Source organism: Puma concolor, chromosome F2, assembly GCF_028749965.1.
Source record: "Puma concolor isolate L17-30 chromosome F2, mPumCon1.1.hap2, whole genome shotgun sequence".
Taxonomy (NCBI): Eukaryota; Metazoa; Chordata; class Mammalia; order Carnivora; family Felidae; genus Puma; species Puma concolor.
In genome coordinates, this window is record NC_141684.1 from 66257790 (window position 1) to 66275077 (window position 17288).

Below are 17288 nucleotides of genomic sequence, written 5' to 3' on the forward strand. Positions count from 1 at the left end.
AAGAGCTATTCACTTATGAAATGCTACCATAAAATCATTCAGGTGGTTGGTTACTTGGTATTTATCATATTGTTGTTTGTACTTTTTCATATTTAAAACTTTGCTCAAAAAAAAAGATTAAACCTAGCTAAAACAAAGTACTTTCATACTGCTTTGATACTCCTAATATTCTTCTGAGACCCACAACTATTTGAAAAATGTATTAACTGAAGTTTAGAAACTTCATGCAGTGATAGACCTGGGCGTTAGACTCTGTCTTTTGGGGCCTTCAACCCATTTCTTTCTAGATTCTGCTTCTGTGACCAAGCCTGAAATAGAACCCAGGGCCCTGACTTACAATGCAGTATTCTTTCTCTGACCCCATAGCTGCTGCTTCTGCAGATCTTACATTGAGCAGAATCTATGAAATGCCTAATTGTTTATTTGCCACCAGGGGTGTTAACACTTAGAACAATAACTCAGTTCTTCTTGATTTTCACTGTAGTCACTGCAAGTTGTTGATGGTGAACAGCCACTGCAATCTTTCCTAAATATTAAGTTCCATTAAAAGATAATTTTCATAATTCATGATTTCTTTGAATGCTGATTTTCACTCTGTGAGTTTCCTTATATTTGGTTTACCGATAGTTAATACTTTAGTGTTTTTAGGCAGGCACTTGATCTGAATTCTGTTGAGATTTTTATTTTGTGTTACAAAGTCTGGAATGGAAAAGAAAATTATTGACCTGGAATATTTATCATTCAAGTCACATTTCTAGTTTTGCTCTTCAAAACAGCAAGATTCTTTTCTGAATTAATAAGCAGCACAGTTTTCTTTTTTGTTAGAAAACTAATTATGATAACACTGTAAAACTAGTATTTTTCATCACTGAGTTGTAACTCAGCCATTTGATTTGGGCTGTACCCCTCTTGTCATCTTGCATAAGTCATTTCACTCTTTTTATTCTGTAAAATGGGCATGCTGGTAATACTGTGTGCTAGTCTGAGAATTAATAAGATGTATGTAAAACTGCTTTGTAAATTATAAAATGCTACACAAATGAGATATTTTTATTAGACTTGTTCCTATTCATGCAGTTTTGGTTGAGCTAATTACAGTTTTTAGCACCTTAGAAAATATTTCTCAAGGATCTCAGTATTATTGATGTGCCATACATTCAAGAATCAGTTTCAGTCTATTAGAATTTTTAATCCTAGTTTTAAGTTATTTATTATGGAAAATTATTTGAATGCATTAGGGAACTTAAATTATACATTATCTTTGGCCAGAGATCAAGGCCTAAATTTAAAAAGTTTTACAATTGTACGGTGCCTTTCTTTTACAAGTAATTAAAACATTTAAAGATGTAAAGTTAAATTTGGAAATTCGAAGTTTGAGTTATTTGTAAGCTATCAGTGGTTCATGTGTCTACTTTTCATTTGGATTCAGTCCTCTCCTTTAGGTGATTTTTGTTTTTGTAGTGGAAATTTCATTTTTCACCTTTATTCTCAAAGTTCTAATACTTAGGCAATTGAAGGCAATAAAAATAGAATGATTGCAGTCTGAATTTTGTACTCCTTTTTGACATATTCTCTAGACCCATATTATAAAATGGGGTCTACTGGCTTTTAGTGAGGAGGGGGAACATTGGCTTTTGAATGAAAATCTATTCTTCTCTCTTGCATATTTCAGAAAATAACCAGGCCAGTCTAGCTGTGGTATGATAAGAAAACATTTGTTTGAAATTCAGCAGGAAATTTGATGATCTAAAGGACTGCTCAACTTCTTGCATCATACATATTTTTTATTTTTTTCTGCTTAGTAAAAAATTAGCATTATGTTTGCCAATAAATTCGTTGGAAGTAATAGACTTTACTAAAAGTGCATGTAAAGTACATTCAATTGAGGGAAAATTTCCATAGTTTGATTTATGGTACCTGTTTCCTTTTATAGAACACTGTAAGGTAAAATTTAGCTTAGCCCAGGGCAAAACATATAAATACGTAATTAATAAACTTTCTGGATATGTAAAATAATACTAAGCACGTCCTTAGTAACTGTTTCTACTGTAAACCATGGAGATAAACCTTACAGCATAAACGTATTCATTTAACCATTACTTTAGTGTTGAAGCTCATGTTACTGTGCATTGTACCTTGCTTTTCTAAAATATTTGAATTTCTTAAGTATCAGAATTTATGTATTTTTATCAGTTCTGCATTCATCATTTTAGTAACTGGGGACATGTTAATTCCTGTTAGTGAATATTCACTGTACAAGCAACTCCTAGTTGATCCCAGCTGAATATTTGTTGCCATTGTATCTTTTTGCTTCCATAAAAGAAGGGAAGTATAGATAGTGACAGTAGCAGCATAAGAAAAAGTTATGTCTTTTTGGGGTATTTTCCTGGGGCTAAAAAAGTAACTTAAACTGATATTTTGTTTTAAATTACTTTTTACTTTAGTGGAAATCAATTGTTTATATATGATTTAGTCATAATTTTACAAACTAATATTGCAGATGACTCCAGATTCTGAGGAGATTGGTTAAGTATGTTACAAGGGAGTTGGTTTAGGGAACAAGTGCTTATTAAGCACTATACCTCTTAACTATCGGGTTTCCTTTATCCAAACCCTCAACACGTTAGAATTTCTCATGTTCCTGGCAGTCCTTTTGTGCCTCTCAGTTAGCTTTCTCTCTCATTTGCCAGGGAGTTATTTCAAACCCCAATCTCTTCAAAGTCTCCTGTTGTCTATTGTACAGTAAACCACAAGACTTAGTGGTATAACACAGTGAACATTTTATTATGTTCACAGATTCTCTGTCAGCAGTTCAGTTAGGGCATCTTGCTGTTCCATAATGTCTGAGGCCTAAGCTGAGAAGACTCATGACTGGGTGAGTTGTGAATGACTGGAACTGGAAACCTCTGGAGACTTCTTCACTCACATGCCTGGTGTCTGGGCTGTAATGACTTGAAAGCTGGGCTCAGCTGGGATTGTAGACTAACCTCCCATGTGACTTGGACTTTTCGCATCAGGGCTGCTGGGTTCCAAGAGTGGGTGTCTGGAAACCCAGCATAACAAGACAATATGAAGCAGTAGCTGTGTAGCCTTTTTTTTGACCTTATCTTGGTAGTTGTCCACTGTTATTTCCTATGCATTCTGCTGGTTATAAATGAACCTCTACAGCCAGCCCTGATTCAGGGGGAGAAGAACTAGATTTTGTATCTTGGAGGGATTCCGGCAAGGTCACTTTGCAGAAGGCATGTGGGATGGGAGATAAGGTAGCGACCATTTTGGAAAATACAGTCTGCCACACAGTGTCCTGATTTTCAAATTTATATGTCTTAGTATCTACTGAATAGTGCCACTTGAACACGTCAGTGGCTTAAAATAACCCTACCAAAATGTATCTCTTCTTCACCCCTGCTCCTTCACTGTCGCAGAGTGAGAAGACTGCGTTTTGTGTTTAAGTTAATGGTATGTCTATGCAGTTACGCAAGCCAGATCTCTTCCTGCTAACACCCTTTCCTTTACCTCTAGATATATGAGATGGTTTCATTGGTTTTCCTCCCAGATGTTCATGGAATTCACATTTACTCATCCCTATTGTTACAGCTTAATTCAAGCCATTAGCTCCTCTTTAGGTAACTGTAGCATTCTATTTAACTCCTATATATTTTTTTTTTTAATTTTTTTTTCAACGTTTTTATTTATTTATGGGACAGACAGAGACAGAGCATGAACGGGGGAGGGGCAGAGAGAGAGGGAGACACAGAATCGGAAACAGGCTGCAGGCTCTGAGCCATCAGCCCAGAGCCTGACGCGGGGCTCGAACTCACGGACCGTGAGATCGTGACCTGGCTGAAATCGGACGCTTAACCGACTGCGCCACCCAGGCGCCCTTAACTCCTATATTTTTATTTAATCTTCAACTACATGAAATGTGATTCCAAAGTTAAATGGCTTGCTTTGAAAAAGTAAACCTAGCAGAATATATACATCCAAAGGAATGTTATTTTTCAAAATAATCCTTACATTTGTGCAGTGTTCTTATAAATTTTTAAGACATCTATTATTTAAATTCAATTTAGTTAATATACAGTGTAGTATTGGTTTTAGGACTAGAACCCAGTGATTAATCACTTAAATATAAACACCCTGTGCTCATCCCACCAAGTGCCCTCCTTAATGTTCATTACCTATTTAGCCCCAAACTCTTCCCACCTCCCCTCCAGCAACCCTGTTTGTTCTCTGTATTTAAGAGTCTTTTATGGTTTGTCTCCTTCTCTGTATCTTATTTTTCTTTCCCTCCCGTATGTTCATCTCTTGTGTTTCTTAAATTCCACGTATGAGTGAAATCATATTTTTGTCTTTCTCTGACAGACTTATTGCACTTAGCGTAATACACTGTTTCCATCCACATTGTTGGATTTCATTGTTTTTGATCACCCAGTAGTATTTCATTGTATATATATACCACATCTTCTTTTTCCATTCATCAATCGATGGACATTTGGGCTTCTTCCATAATTTGGCTGATAGCACTGCTGATAGCAGTGCTATCAACATTTGTGTGTATGTGCCCCTTCAAGTCAGCATTTTTGTGTCCTTTGGATAAATACCTAGTAATGCAGTTGCTGGGCCATAGGGTAATTCTATTGTTAATTTTTTGAGGAACCTCCATACTGTTTTCCAGAGTGGCTGCACCAGTTTGCATCCCTACCAATAGTGCAAAAGTGTTCTGCCTTCTCCACATCCTTGCCAACATATGCTATTTCCTGAGTTGTTAATGTAGCCATTCTGACAGGTGTGAGGTGGCATCTAATAGTGATTTTGATTTGTATTTCTCTGATGATCAGTGATGTTAAGCATCTTTTCATGTTAGCCATCTGGATGTCTTCTTTGGAAAAGTGTCAATTCATGCCCATTTCTTCACTGGATTATTTGTTTTTTGGGTGTTGAGTTTGATAAGTTCTTTATAGATTTTGGGTACTAACCCTTTACCAATATGTCATTTGCAAATATCTTCTCCCATTCTATTGGTTGCCTTTTGGTTTTGCTGATTGTTTCCTTCTCTGTGCAGAAGCCTTTTTTCTTGATGAGGTCTCACTAGGTCATATTTGTTTTTATTTCCCTTGCCTCTGAAGACATGTCTAGTAAAAAGTTGCTGTGGCCGAAGACGCAGAGGTTACTGCCTATTTTCTCTAGGATTTTGATGGTTTTCTCACATTTAGGTTTTCATCCATTTTACATTTATTTTTGTATATGGTGTAAGAATATGGTCCAGTTTCATTCTTATGCATGTCATCCAGTTTTTCCAGCATGATTTGCTGAAGAGTCTGTCTTTTTTCCATTGGATACTCTTCCCTGCTTTGTCAAAGATTAGTTGGCCATACATTTGTGGGCCCATTCCTGGGTTTTCTGTTCTGTTGCATTGATCTATGTGTCTGTTTTGGTGCCGATACCATACTGTCTTGATGATTACGGCTTTGTAACACAGCTTAAGGTCTGGAATTGTGATGCCTCCAGCTTTGCTTTTCTTTTTCAACATTACTTTTGCTATCTGGGGTCTTTTGTGGTTCCATATAAATTTTAGGATTGTTTGTTCTAGCTCTGTGAAGAATGCTGGTATTATTTTGATAGTGATTGCGTTGAATGTGTAGACTGCTTTGGGTAGTATCGACATTTTAACAGTATTTGTTCTTCCAGTCCATGAGCATGGAATGTTTTTCCATTTCTTTGGGTCTTCTTCAGTTTCTTTCATTAGCTTTCGGTAGTTTTCAGCATACAGATATTTTATGTCTTTGTTTAGGTTTATTCCTAGGTATTTTATAGATTTGGGTGCAGTTATAAATAGGATTGATTTCTTGATTTTTCTGCTGCTTCATTTTTGGTGTATAAAAATACAGCTGATTTCTGTATGTTGAACCTCTGACTTTGCTGAATTCATGTATCAGCACTAGCAGTTTTTGGTGGAGTCTTTTGGGTTTTCCATGTAGAGTATCATGTCATCTGTGGAGACTGGAAGTTTGACTTCTTTGCCAATTTGTATGCCTTTTCTTTCATTGTGTTACCTGATTGCTGAGGCTGGGACTTGCAGTACTATGTTGAACAACAGTGGTGAGAGTGGACTTCCTGTCATGTTCCTGACCTTAGAGGGAAAGCTGTTGGTTTGTCCTTACTGAGGATATTAGCTGTGGGCTTTTCATATATGGCTTTTATGATGTTAAGTTATGTTCCTTCTATCCCTACTTTCTTGAGGGTTTTTACCAGGAATTGATGCTGTATTTTGTCAAATGCATTTTCTGCATCTATTGAAAGGATCATGTGGTTCTTATCCTTTCTTTTATTAATGTAGTGTGTCACATTGATTTTCGAATATTGAGCCAGCCCTGAAGCCCAGGAATAAATCCCACTTGATGATGGTGAGTAATTCTTTTCATGTATTGTTGAATTCAGTTTGCTAGTATCTTGTTGAGAACTTTTGCATCATGTTCATCAGCGATATTAGCCTATAATTCTCCTTTTTAGTGTTTGTTTTCTGATTTTGAAAGCAAGATAATGCTGTCTTCACAGAATGAGTTTCTTCCATTTCTATTTTATGGGAAAGTTTGAGAAGAATAGGTATTAGCTCTTCTTAAAATGTCTAGTAGAATTCTCCTGGGAAGCCATCTGGCCCAGGACTTGTATTTTTTGGGAGATTTTTTTATAACTGATTTCGATTTTTTGCTGGTTATGGGCCTGTTCAAATTTTTTGTTTCTTCCTGTTTCAGTTTTGGTAGGGTGTGAATGTCTAGGAATTAGTCCATTTCTTCCAGGTTGTCCAGTTTGTTGGCATATAATTTTTCATAGTATTCTTTTATAATTGTTTAGATTTCTGTGGTATTGTGATCTCTCCTTCATTTATGATTTTATCTGTTTGAGGCCTCTTTTCTTTTTGAGAAGTCAGGCTAGGGGTTTATCAGTTTTGTTTATTCTTTGAAAAAACCAGCGTTTAGTTTCATTGATCTTTTGTTTCTATATTGTTTATTTCTGCTCTAATTTTTATTATTTCCCTTCTTCTGCTGGCCTTGGGCTTTATTTGCTGCTCCTTTTCTAGCTCCTTTAGGTGTAAGGTTAGTTTATATATTTGGGACCTTTCTTACTTCTTGGGATAGGCCTGAAGGGGCCCTTTGAGAGGGCTTTCCATTTTTTTTTCTTGTGGTTGATTTTATTTATTTATTTTTTTTTTTAATTTTTTTTTTCAACGTTTATTTTTGGGACAGAGAGAGACAGAGCATGAACGGGGGAGGGGCAGAGAGAGAGAGGGAGACACAGAATCGGAAACAGGCTCCAGGCTCTGAGCCATCAGCCCAGAGCCCGACGCGGGGCTCGAACTCACGGACCGCGAGATCGTGACCTGGCTGAAGTCGGACGCTTAACCGACTGCGCCACCCAGGCGCCCCTCTTGTGGTTGATTTTAAATTTCATAGCGTTGTGATCTGAAAATATGCATGGTATGATCTCATTCTTTTTGTAACTGTTGAGGGCTAATTTGTGACCCAGTATGTGATCTATCCTGGAGAATGTTCCCTGTGCACTTGAGAAGAATGTGTATTCTGCTGTTTAGGATGAAATGTTCTCAATATATCTGTTAAGTCCATCTGGTCCAGTGTGCCATTCAAATCCATTGTTTCCTTATTTATTTTTCTGGTTAGATGATCTGTCTATTGCTGTTAAGTGTGGTATTAAAGTCTTCTACTATTATGACATCATTATCAGTGAGTTTCTTTATGTTTGTGATTGATGTATATATTTGGGTGCTTTCAAGTGGAGGGCATAAATAATTAAAAATTGTTAGATCTTCTTGAGGGATAGACCCCTTAATTATGATATAATGCCCTTCTTCATCTTTTGTTACATTCTGTATTTTAAAATCTAGTTTGTCTGATATCTGTATGGCTATTCCAGCTTTCTTTTGACCTCTATTAGCATGATAGATAGTTCTCCATCCCCTCACTTTCAATCTGAAGGTGTCCTCAGGTCTAAAATGAGTCTCTTTGTAGGCAACATATGGACCTTGGTTTTTTGTTTGTTTGTTTGTTTTTGTTCTTTTTTTTTTTAATCCATTCTGATACCTTGTATCTTTTAATTGGATCATTTAGTTCATTTACATTCACAGTGATTATTGAAAGATACGAATTTAGTGCCATTTTCTTATCTGTAGATTTGGTGTTTCTGGTGATCTCTTGTCCTTTGTAGTCTTTGTTGCTTTGATTTTTTTTTCCCCCTCCACTCAGAGTTCCCCTTAAAATTTCTTGCAGGGTTGGTTAGTGGTCACAAACTCATTTAGTTTTTGTTTGGAAAAGTATTTATCTCTCCTTCTATTCTGAGTGACAGCCTTGCTGGAAAAAGGATTCTGGCTGTATATTTTTCCCATTTAGCACATTGAATATTTTTTGCCACTCCCTTCTGGCCTGTCAAATCAGTGGACAGACAGGTCTTCCAAGTCAGTGTACAGGTCTGCTACTAACCTTATGTGTCTACCCTTGTAGCTTAAGAAACTTTTGTCCCTAGCTGCTTTCAGAATTCTCTCTTTACCCTTGTATTTTGCAGGTTTCACTATGCTATGTTGTTGTTTTAGCCTGTTTTTGTTGATTTTGAAGGGAGTTCTTTATGCCTCTTGGACTTGGATTCCTGTTTCCTTCCCCACATTAGGGAATTTCTCTGATATAATTTGTTCCAATAAACCTTCTTCCCCTTTTTCTTGCTTTTTTCCTTCTGGGACTCCTATGATATGGATATTGTTTCATTTCATGAAATCCCTTAGTTCTCTGTCTCCCCTCATGATCTTGTAAGTTCCTTTCTCCTCTTTTTTTCAGCCTCGTTATCTTCTGTAATTTTATCTTTTATGTCACCTGTTCTCTCCTCTGCTTCTTTAGTCCTTGCTGTCACTGTATCTAGTTTACTTTGCATCTCAGCTATAGCATTTTTTAATTCATCCTGACTAGTTCTTCAGTCTTTGATCTCTGTAGCAAGGGTTTCTCTGGGGTCTTCTATGCTTTTTTCAAGCCCAGCTAGTAGACTTATGACTGTTGTTCTAAATTCTTGTTCAGATATTGTTTGTATCTGTTTTGAGCAAGTGATTTCTTCTTGACCTTTCTTTTGGGGAGAATTTCTCTGTCTTGTCATTTTGGCTAAGTTTCTGTCTTCTGAGTGTTGTTTTTTTGTTTTTGTTTTTGTTTTTTTTTTTAATTTCTTAATGTTTATTTATTTTAAGAGACAGGGCATGAGCTGGGAAGGGGCAGAAAGAGCTGGAGACACAGAATCCAAAACAAGCTCCAGGCTCCGATCTGTCAGCACAGAGCATGATGCAGGGCTCAAACTCATAAACTGTGAGATCATGACCTGAGCCGAAGTTGGATAACCAACTGAGCCACCCAGGCACCCCTCTCAAAAGAATGTTTTAAAAGCTTGTTATGTTTCCTGCACTTGAGGATACGACTATATTAAAAAGAGGTCGTATACTGTCTAGGGACTGGCACTCCAGGAAGTGTTTCTAGTGTATACTGTGTGCACTCTGCCTTTGCATTTTGGCTGCTCTTTGCCACTGGTCAGTCCTCTGCATACCTCCTCCTTGTTTGCACTGGTAGAGTATTTGGACCTTTAACTAGGTGTGCTTTGTTTGTTGAAGTAACCCTGGAAAAAAAAGGGAGCCTGATCTCCCCCTTCCCCCCAAAAAAACAAGAAAAGGAAAGGGAACCAAAAAAACCAAACAGAGAATCAAAAAACTAGAAGTCTGATTTTCAAAGAAAAAGAGGAAAAAAATAGGAAAAAAGAAAAAGAGAAGGAAAAAGAGAAGAATAAAAAAGCCTGACCTCTCCCCCCCACCCAAGAAAAAAAAGGAGGAAAAGGACATTTAGCAGAACAAATAAGGAGCTATGAGCCTGATTCCAAAAGAAGAAAAGGAGGAGGGGAAAAAAAGAGTTGTCTTTTGGTGCCTGGGTGGGGTGGTAACTGTGCTGGTCTGGAGGAAGGGCTAGCTGCCTTGGTTCAGAGTCAGTCTTGGCCCACTAAATAAGCAGTAGTCAGGTATGGAGAGGCAGGGTTTGGTGCAGGTGGGTCCCACTTCCACTGGGCGTCGCTCTGTTGCTCTCTGAAGTCTCATCCTGTTGGTGTTGGGGGGAAAAATGGTGCTACCCCAAACTCATCTCCCCAGACCAGGGATCTCAACCCCTGCTGTTCACGCAGCCCTCACAGAATAGCAAGGGAAGTCACCTCACCCTGTGCCAATATTCACTTGCATTTTTTTCTTTGGCCTGCTGCTGGGATTCAAAATCCAAAGTCTTAATGGACCCACCGTGGTGCGGCTCCACTCCCTTACTCTGGAGTAGAGCCTCTCTACCCTGATGATGAAAGGCCTTTGGCTCCACCTGCAGGGTCTTTTATTCTTGGGGAGGCAATAAACCCTCTTTTAGAAGTACTCCAGGAAGGGGACTGTTCTTCCCCCACCATGCCCTAGAGATTGCTATACCATACAATGCACTCCTGGGCCAGTTTCCTTCTCCCCAGGAGCACAGGCCACAACTCCACTCCAGAGAAAGTCATACACTTTCAAAACCTCAAGTTGGAGCTCCAAGTGCTGTTTGCAAAAAAGAATTGGGACACTCAGTGCTTCTCACTCCCAGTCCGTGGTCCAGAGAGGTTTTCCTCTTATGCTAACTCGACTCCTCTCTTTCTCTGCCTTTTTTCTCTCCACTGAAAGGATTCCCTCCCCTCCCCTGTGTAGCTATTTTTCTCTCCCCCAGTTCACATCCACATACTTCTCCCTTGCCAAGCTGTCTCCCTCCACCTGTGGAGATCCTTCTGCCATTCTGCAGGCCAATTTCCTGGGTGTTACAAGTAATCTGACCTCAGTACAGCTGTATTTGAGGGATGAGGAAAGCCCAGGGTCCCATTATTTCTCTGCCATCTTAGTTCCTCTATCTTCTCAATGTTGTTGTTTAAAATTCTTTTCACATATCTGTTGTCATAGTTGATCAGATCACTGTTCTTAATCGATCCTATATCTTTATAGTTTGGGTTACAAGCTTCTTGAGACTATTGATAGTTATGTGCTCTTTTTCTAGAGCACATAGTGCTTGCACACACACAGTTTGGGATGGTATGAAGAAGCCCTAAAGTTAGGGACTTTTGTTTTGTGGTCACAGAACATTCTTCATACTTGGCTCCAAGCCATTTGTGATTAATTAATTGGTGGTTAGAATCTGCTTCCCTTTCTAGAGATTTTCCTTCTATGAAGTTACTCGTTTAGAAGAAGGAAGCAGACAGGAAAGAACTGCAGATAGTGAATTCCACAAGTATTGTTGAACACCAGCACCATTATGATAATTGATGCCTAGCTCCCGCAGTTACTGCTTTGAAGGAGACAACACTTTGGATGTATAAGTTCTAATGTGTTTACTAAAAACTATCCATTTTACTTATCAGGTATTTCCTTATATTACCAATGTAGTTTTCATTGAGTAAATACTGTTCTGCAAACTAAAGGCAAAATGATGTCATGAGAGGTAGATACAAATCACTCATAGTATATAGCTAAGAGAATGTTGAATTATATTGTTATTTTGAAGTTTATATTGTACTTTCGATGGACAACAAGAAAGCTGCTAAGCATGTTGATAACAAACGTAATATTGTAAGAGGGAATATTTTATATACTTAGGAAATCAGGCATATAACTTGTATATAATCAGTTATCTTTTAATAAATCATTCTTTTCTGTTCAGTAAGTAAGTCTTGTGCCTTATCAACTCTTCACTTGGTTCTAGTTATTTAATGTACCTGGAAGGAGTAAAACTTGTATTTCTTTCAAAGTACTTTGAATCTGTACTTTTTATGCTAATTCACAATGATCCATTTCCTCCAAAAATTAATCTTTCTTTCTATATATAAGGAAGTGGTTATGTTTCTGTGGTTTACAACTTTTTATAAAACTAATTTTGAAGGGATATGAAGAGTTAATGGCTAGAGAGAAAATAATTCTTAAAAGAATTTTGGTAATAGTTTTTTTTTTAAAGGGCTAGGACTACATAGTTTAAAAACCTACATATGACTAAACAAATTCATCATCTGATTTTTATATTATGTTAGCTCAGAAGTTATGATTTTTATTACCACATCTAGTATTGTCTATTTGCACCATCTAGTGTTTCCAAAGCATTTTTAAAAATACTGTGCTCTTTGTGGTCATCCTTGTAATAATTCTGGCATTAAACACTGTGTGGTTTTTAGTTTGCTAATACTTCTTAATTTGTAATACTTCTTAATTAGTAATACTTCTTAATTAGTATGCTAATACTTCTTAATTTCATGTTTTAATAATTTTTTTCTTCTGGGTGTATTTTCTTCCTTTAATAATTGAGAATTAATTAGTTTACTTCTTGATTCTTCTGTTGAAGGCCAACCTGAAGCAAACTGTTTCCAAGCCCTAATTTATTAAAATAGGCAGTTTCCTGAAAAATTGTATTACTGGGCATTTGTTATAAGAAAACTAAAAAGTCATTCCTTTTTAGCATACATTCAAGTGTACTTGTCTTACAAATATAGTAAATGGATGTGGCCATGGTGGATGAAACCCATCTGTCTTCCACTCGTTTGTTTTAACTGCTTTATAGCAGTGATTTTTAAACTTGTTTGTATATCAGAATCCTCTTGAAGCCTTGTTAAAACACAGATTGTAGGACTCTACACACAGAGTTGCCGATTCAGTAAGTCTTTGTGGGGCTGGGTGGTGGTACTGCTGTGGTCCTGGGACCATATTTTGAGAATCACTGCTTTATAATAAGTTTATGCTGGTAGTTGTAAAATGAATTTTTCATTTCAGTTTAATCAGTTAGTAGAAGGTTGAGTAAAGATAGCACAATGTGTAGAGTGTAATACACTAAGACCAGTGAGACTAGTTTCAGGATCACTACTTATCAGCTGTCTGACCTTAATGTTATTATGTAACTCTTCTGATCCATAGTTTTCTCCTCCATAAGATAGGAGTTGTCCTTTGAGGATAAAATTAGGTAATGTGTGGGAAAATGTTTTAAACTGTATATTGCTACACAAATACAAAGTAGTATTGCATTTCTTTAAAAATTTCAACTTATTTTAAAATACTGTGGCTGTATCACATTGTTACTTTCAGTATTTTGATACTTACTTTCTACCTCCCCCCTATTGCCCCTTGTCCTTGTAATCTTGGTTACTTTTTAGTGATAAATGTCTTCCAGTTTAAGTGACCTCAAATAGCTTTGAAAGGAAACATTAAAATGAATACAGGGTGTGTTGGTGGGACTATAAAAATACAAGCATTTTGTGGGACCAGAAAGATAACCATGCAAGCTGAAAACATGTAAGCTATGGTAATAATCAGTGGGGGAAGGGGTGCCTGGGTGGCTCAGTTGGTTAAGTGTCCAACTTTGGCTCAGGTTATGATCTCATGGTTCGTGGGTTCGAGCTCAGCATTGGATTCTGTGCTAACAGCTCAGAGCCTAGAGCCTGCTTCAGATTCTATGTCTTCCTCTCTCTTCTGCCCCTCCTCACTTGTGCTCTGTATCTCTCTCTCTCTCTCTCTCTCTCTCTCTCTCTCCCTCCCTCCCTCAAATATAAATAAACATTAAAAAAATCAGTGGGGGGAAATTGTAATAATTGTTTTGTGACCTTTAACGATTTCATCAGTCTTTAAAACTTTTTTTTTTTTTACTGTGGGTTATAAGTATAGGGAAAGGAAAATGTATAACTCCTATTTAGTGCAAGGTAATTAAAATATTAGAAATATTGAAAGTTAAGTTTTTTTTACAAAAATACAATTTATCTAAAGCATTTTGAACAGTACTTGCCTTGTATGACTTAATGATATGGAGACTAAAAAACATATAGTACTCTCTGAATTAGAGAAACGTTACGTTTAGTATAGCTTGTGTTGGATATGTTTCATTAGACTTTAAATGTGGGCATTTAAAAATAATGGAGTCATAGAATAAAATGGTTCATAAAGTCTTATAAGATCTCTTGAACCATAATGTTTTAGAGCAAAGGTCAGCAAACCTTTTCTATAAAGGGCTTTGCAGGCCAAGAAGAAAAATCAAGGATATTATATAAGTACTTACACACCAAGAGAAAACAGATTTACACAAATTTTTTATTGATAAGATTCAAAATAACCATAATTGAGTATACATTTTGTAATCCTGGCCTAATGAGAATTCTTACAGGTGGAGTAACATTACTCTTCACTGGGTTTCAAAGTTAGTGTTCCCTGTCATCATTTTGACTGCAAATATTCAGCTGTAAAAACTGTCCTTAAACTTGGGAAAATGGGTGCTAGATGGCTTTGGCAGGTGAGCGATAGTTGTTGACTGATATTTTAGAATATAAGGGACTTTTGTAATCATCTAGTTGTGAAGTAAGGGTTGTTTCCTAAGGTCACACGGCTGTTTAGTAACATGGTGTCGAACCATAGTGCTCTTTAAAATGTACTACTTCTAATATTCTTAACTAATGTATTATTAACCAGAATACCATATTTCCTACTTATTTTATAAATGGAAATTCACCTTCTACAAAAATTGCTACCTTATCCCTTCACTTCCCTTACATTGTTTTTCTGCCTTACTTGGATTTTAGCAATACCTCAGATTCTTAAATAATGATGATATTTAAAAATAAACAATATGGTTAAAAATCTTAATGAAAATTTGGGGCACTTAATTTTCCTTTCATCTGTATCATATTTTTAAGGTGATTTAAATTATTTTTAATTACACATATTGGTGAACTGTACAATTAAAAAATTATTTTTAATATCTATTCATTTTTGAGAGACTGAACGCAAATGGGGGAGGGGCAGAGAGAGGGAAACAGAATCTGAAGCAGGCTCTGCCCGATTTGCGGCTCAAACCCGTGAACCGCGAGATCATGACCTGAGCCAAAGTTGGACACTTAACCGACTGAGCCACCCAGGCGCCCCCGTGAACTATACAATTTTAATAGCCATATACAAATCTTAAGTAGCAGACATTGTGAACTTTTATTAAGTAGTATTTTAAATACCTACCGGTAATATTTTTGTATCGTCTCCCTTCCACTTCTACCGCTGGTAAAATGAAAAGAGCTTTAGCCCACAGAGAACTAAACTGAAATACCAAACATCAGATGCTCAGCACAGAGTAGGTAATGATAGATACAACTTTATGTACCTATGATAAAGTGATTTGACAAAATCACTTTAGAAAGGGCTTAATATAGTCTCTGGATAACTTAATAATGATTAAGTTACAGGCTAGTAGTTTATAATACCAATTTTAACACATTTGGTCAATATTCATAGGTACACATATGTAATAGAGTGGTTAAGAAACCAGGATCTGAAGTTAGATTATCTAGTTGTGAAACCTGATTAGCCATACACCCAAGCCATGCAGCCCTTGAGCAAATTATTTGACCTCTTTGTGCTTCATTTTCCTAATTTTTAAATTTTTTTAAGTGTTTGTGTTTGAGACAGAGAGAGAGGGACATAGTGCAATTGGAGGAGGGGGTGGAGAGAGAGGGAGGCACAGAATCCGAAGCAGGCTCCAAGCTTTGAGCTGTTTTAGCACAGAGCCTGATGGGGGGCTCTAGCTCACAGACTGAGATCATGAGCTGAGCTGAAGCTGGACGCTTAACCAACTGAGCCACCCACGTGCTGCATCATTTTCCTCATCTTTAAAATGAAGATTGCTGTGAGGCTTATGTTAGTACATTTAAAATGTAATAGTGCTTGGCACATAGTTAGTTGTCAACAACTGTTGGTTATAATAATAGTAATTATAAATGTTATGTTTGATTTTCCTTCCAAATTTTAAACAGGTTTAAACAATTAACTGGACTCCCCAGCCTATCAGTTAAATTTAAGGGTCTTTTAGTATAGGTAGGCTTTATCTAATTTACCTCATTTCTTATGCTATAAACAACAAAAGGGAAAATTTACCATTGAATTGAGCATGTGTATTTTTACAGTGCCTTGTGTAGTCATAGTAGAAAAATTGGTTAAATATCAACACATATGTCCATGGTCAAGAGGTTATAGTCCTAGTGCAATAATCTTGAGAGATAATTTTAGGAGTGATGTGTTCAGTTTTTTCCTCTCACTGAACATATGCCTTAATTTTATAACTTGAATACAATATACTTAATACTCTATTCTTAATATTAATCCTTCTGGTTAATGTAGTTACTTAACAAAAAATCAACAACAACAAAAAAAGAGCTACTTTGAGAAAATAAACGCTTTGGGAATTAGTAACCTGTAGTTGTACCTATCCTTATGGTTATTAATATATATTCTTTGTATAGTTTGATAAAATTATATTTTATAAATTAATACATTAAACAGCAAGAGAATTTTAGCTACTGAATTTTCTTTTGAATTTGCATTCTTCCCAACTTCTTATAGGAGTTATGAATTAGTTTACAAAGTTTATAATGAAATTACTTAATGATCTTTCTGTTGTCAAGTTTTCTAACATGTGCCTCTTTTTTTTCCCCCCAGAGGAAATAAAAGCGGAAACTGAAAAACAGAGGTTTGTGGGGTTTATTTTCTTTAGTAAAAATAATTTGCAAACTTACCAGTCTTGGTTAAAATAGTAATACAGTCATCTATATGTGGCAGATTTTCTGTATGTGATCTTTATGATAAAATTAATAATAAAAAGTTTTTAAGAAATATAAGCAGATCTCATAAATATAAGAGGGTATTCCTGAAATACCATAAGATACACTTTAAAGTCTTTGTGTAAAGACTTTGATTCATATTTAGAAAGATTACCAAATGATTATTTTATAATTTAAATACTTTTTCAGTGACTAAATAGCTATTTTAATTTCTTTGATTTTCTTGCATTTAGTTACAGCTCTGGCCATTAGCTTTTTACCTGTAGCAAATCATTTCATTTCCCTGGGCTTTGGTTACCCTCATGAAATACGGGAAGATGGAAGATTGTTTAGCAAAATTCCTTTCAAACTGAAATTTTGTGTTTTCATATGAGTTTATCATCAGTACAATCAATGTAATATTCTAATCATACTCTATTTTTTCCTTTAGTCCTCCTCATGGAGAAGCAAAAGGTGGATCAAGCACCCTTCCACCAGTGAAATCAAAGACAAATTTTATCGAAGCAGACAAGTACTTCTTACCCTTTGAATTGGCGTGCCAGTCCAAATGTCCCCGTATAGTTAGTACATCTCTTGATTGTTTACAGGTATGTATAAAATGGCATTATCTAAAAACTATTTAATTT

General features: G+C 36.3%; 1 protein-coding gene across 3 annotated transcripts in view; it reads left to right on the forward strand.

Annotated features, from left to right (window-relative positions):
- Window positions 1–17288, forward strand: part of ARFGEF1 (ARF guanine nucleotide exchange factor 1) — a 151163-nt gene that overhangs the window by 36219 nt on the left and 97656 nt on the right. For all 3 annotated transcript variants that reach the window (XM_086695376.1, XM_025922849.2, XM_086695373.1), the window contains exons 2-3: window positions 16541–16571; window positions 17093–17249. In XM_086695376.1, the coding sequence (XP_086551502.1) occupies window positions 16541–16571; window positions 17093–17249 (188 nt within the window). The remainder of the gene's footprint in view (window positions 1–16540; window positions 16572–17092; window positions 17250–17288) is intronic.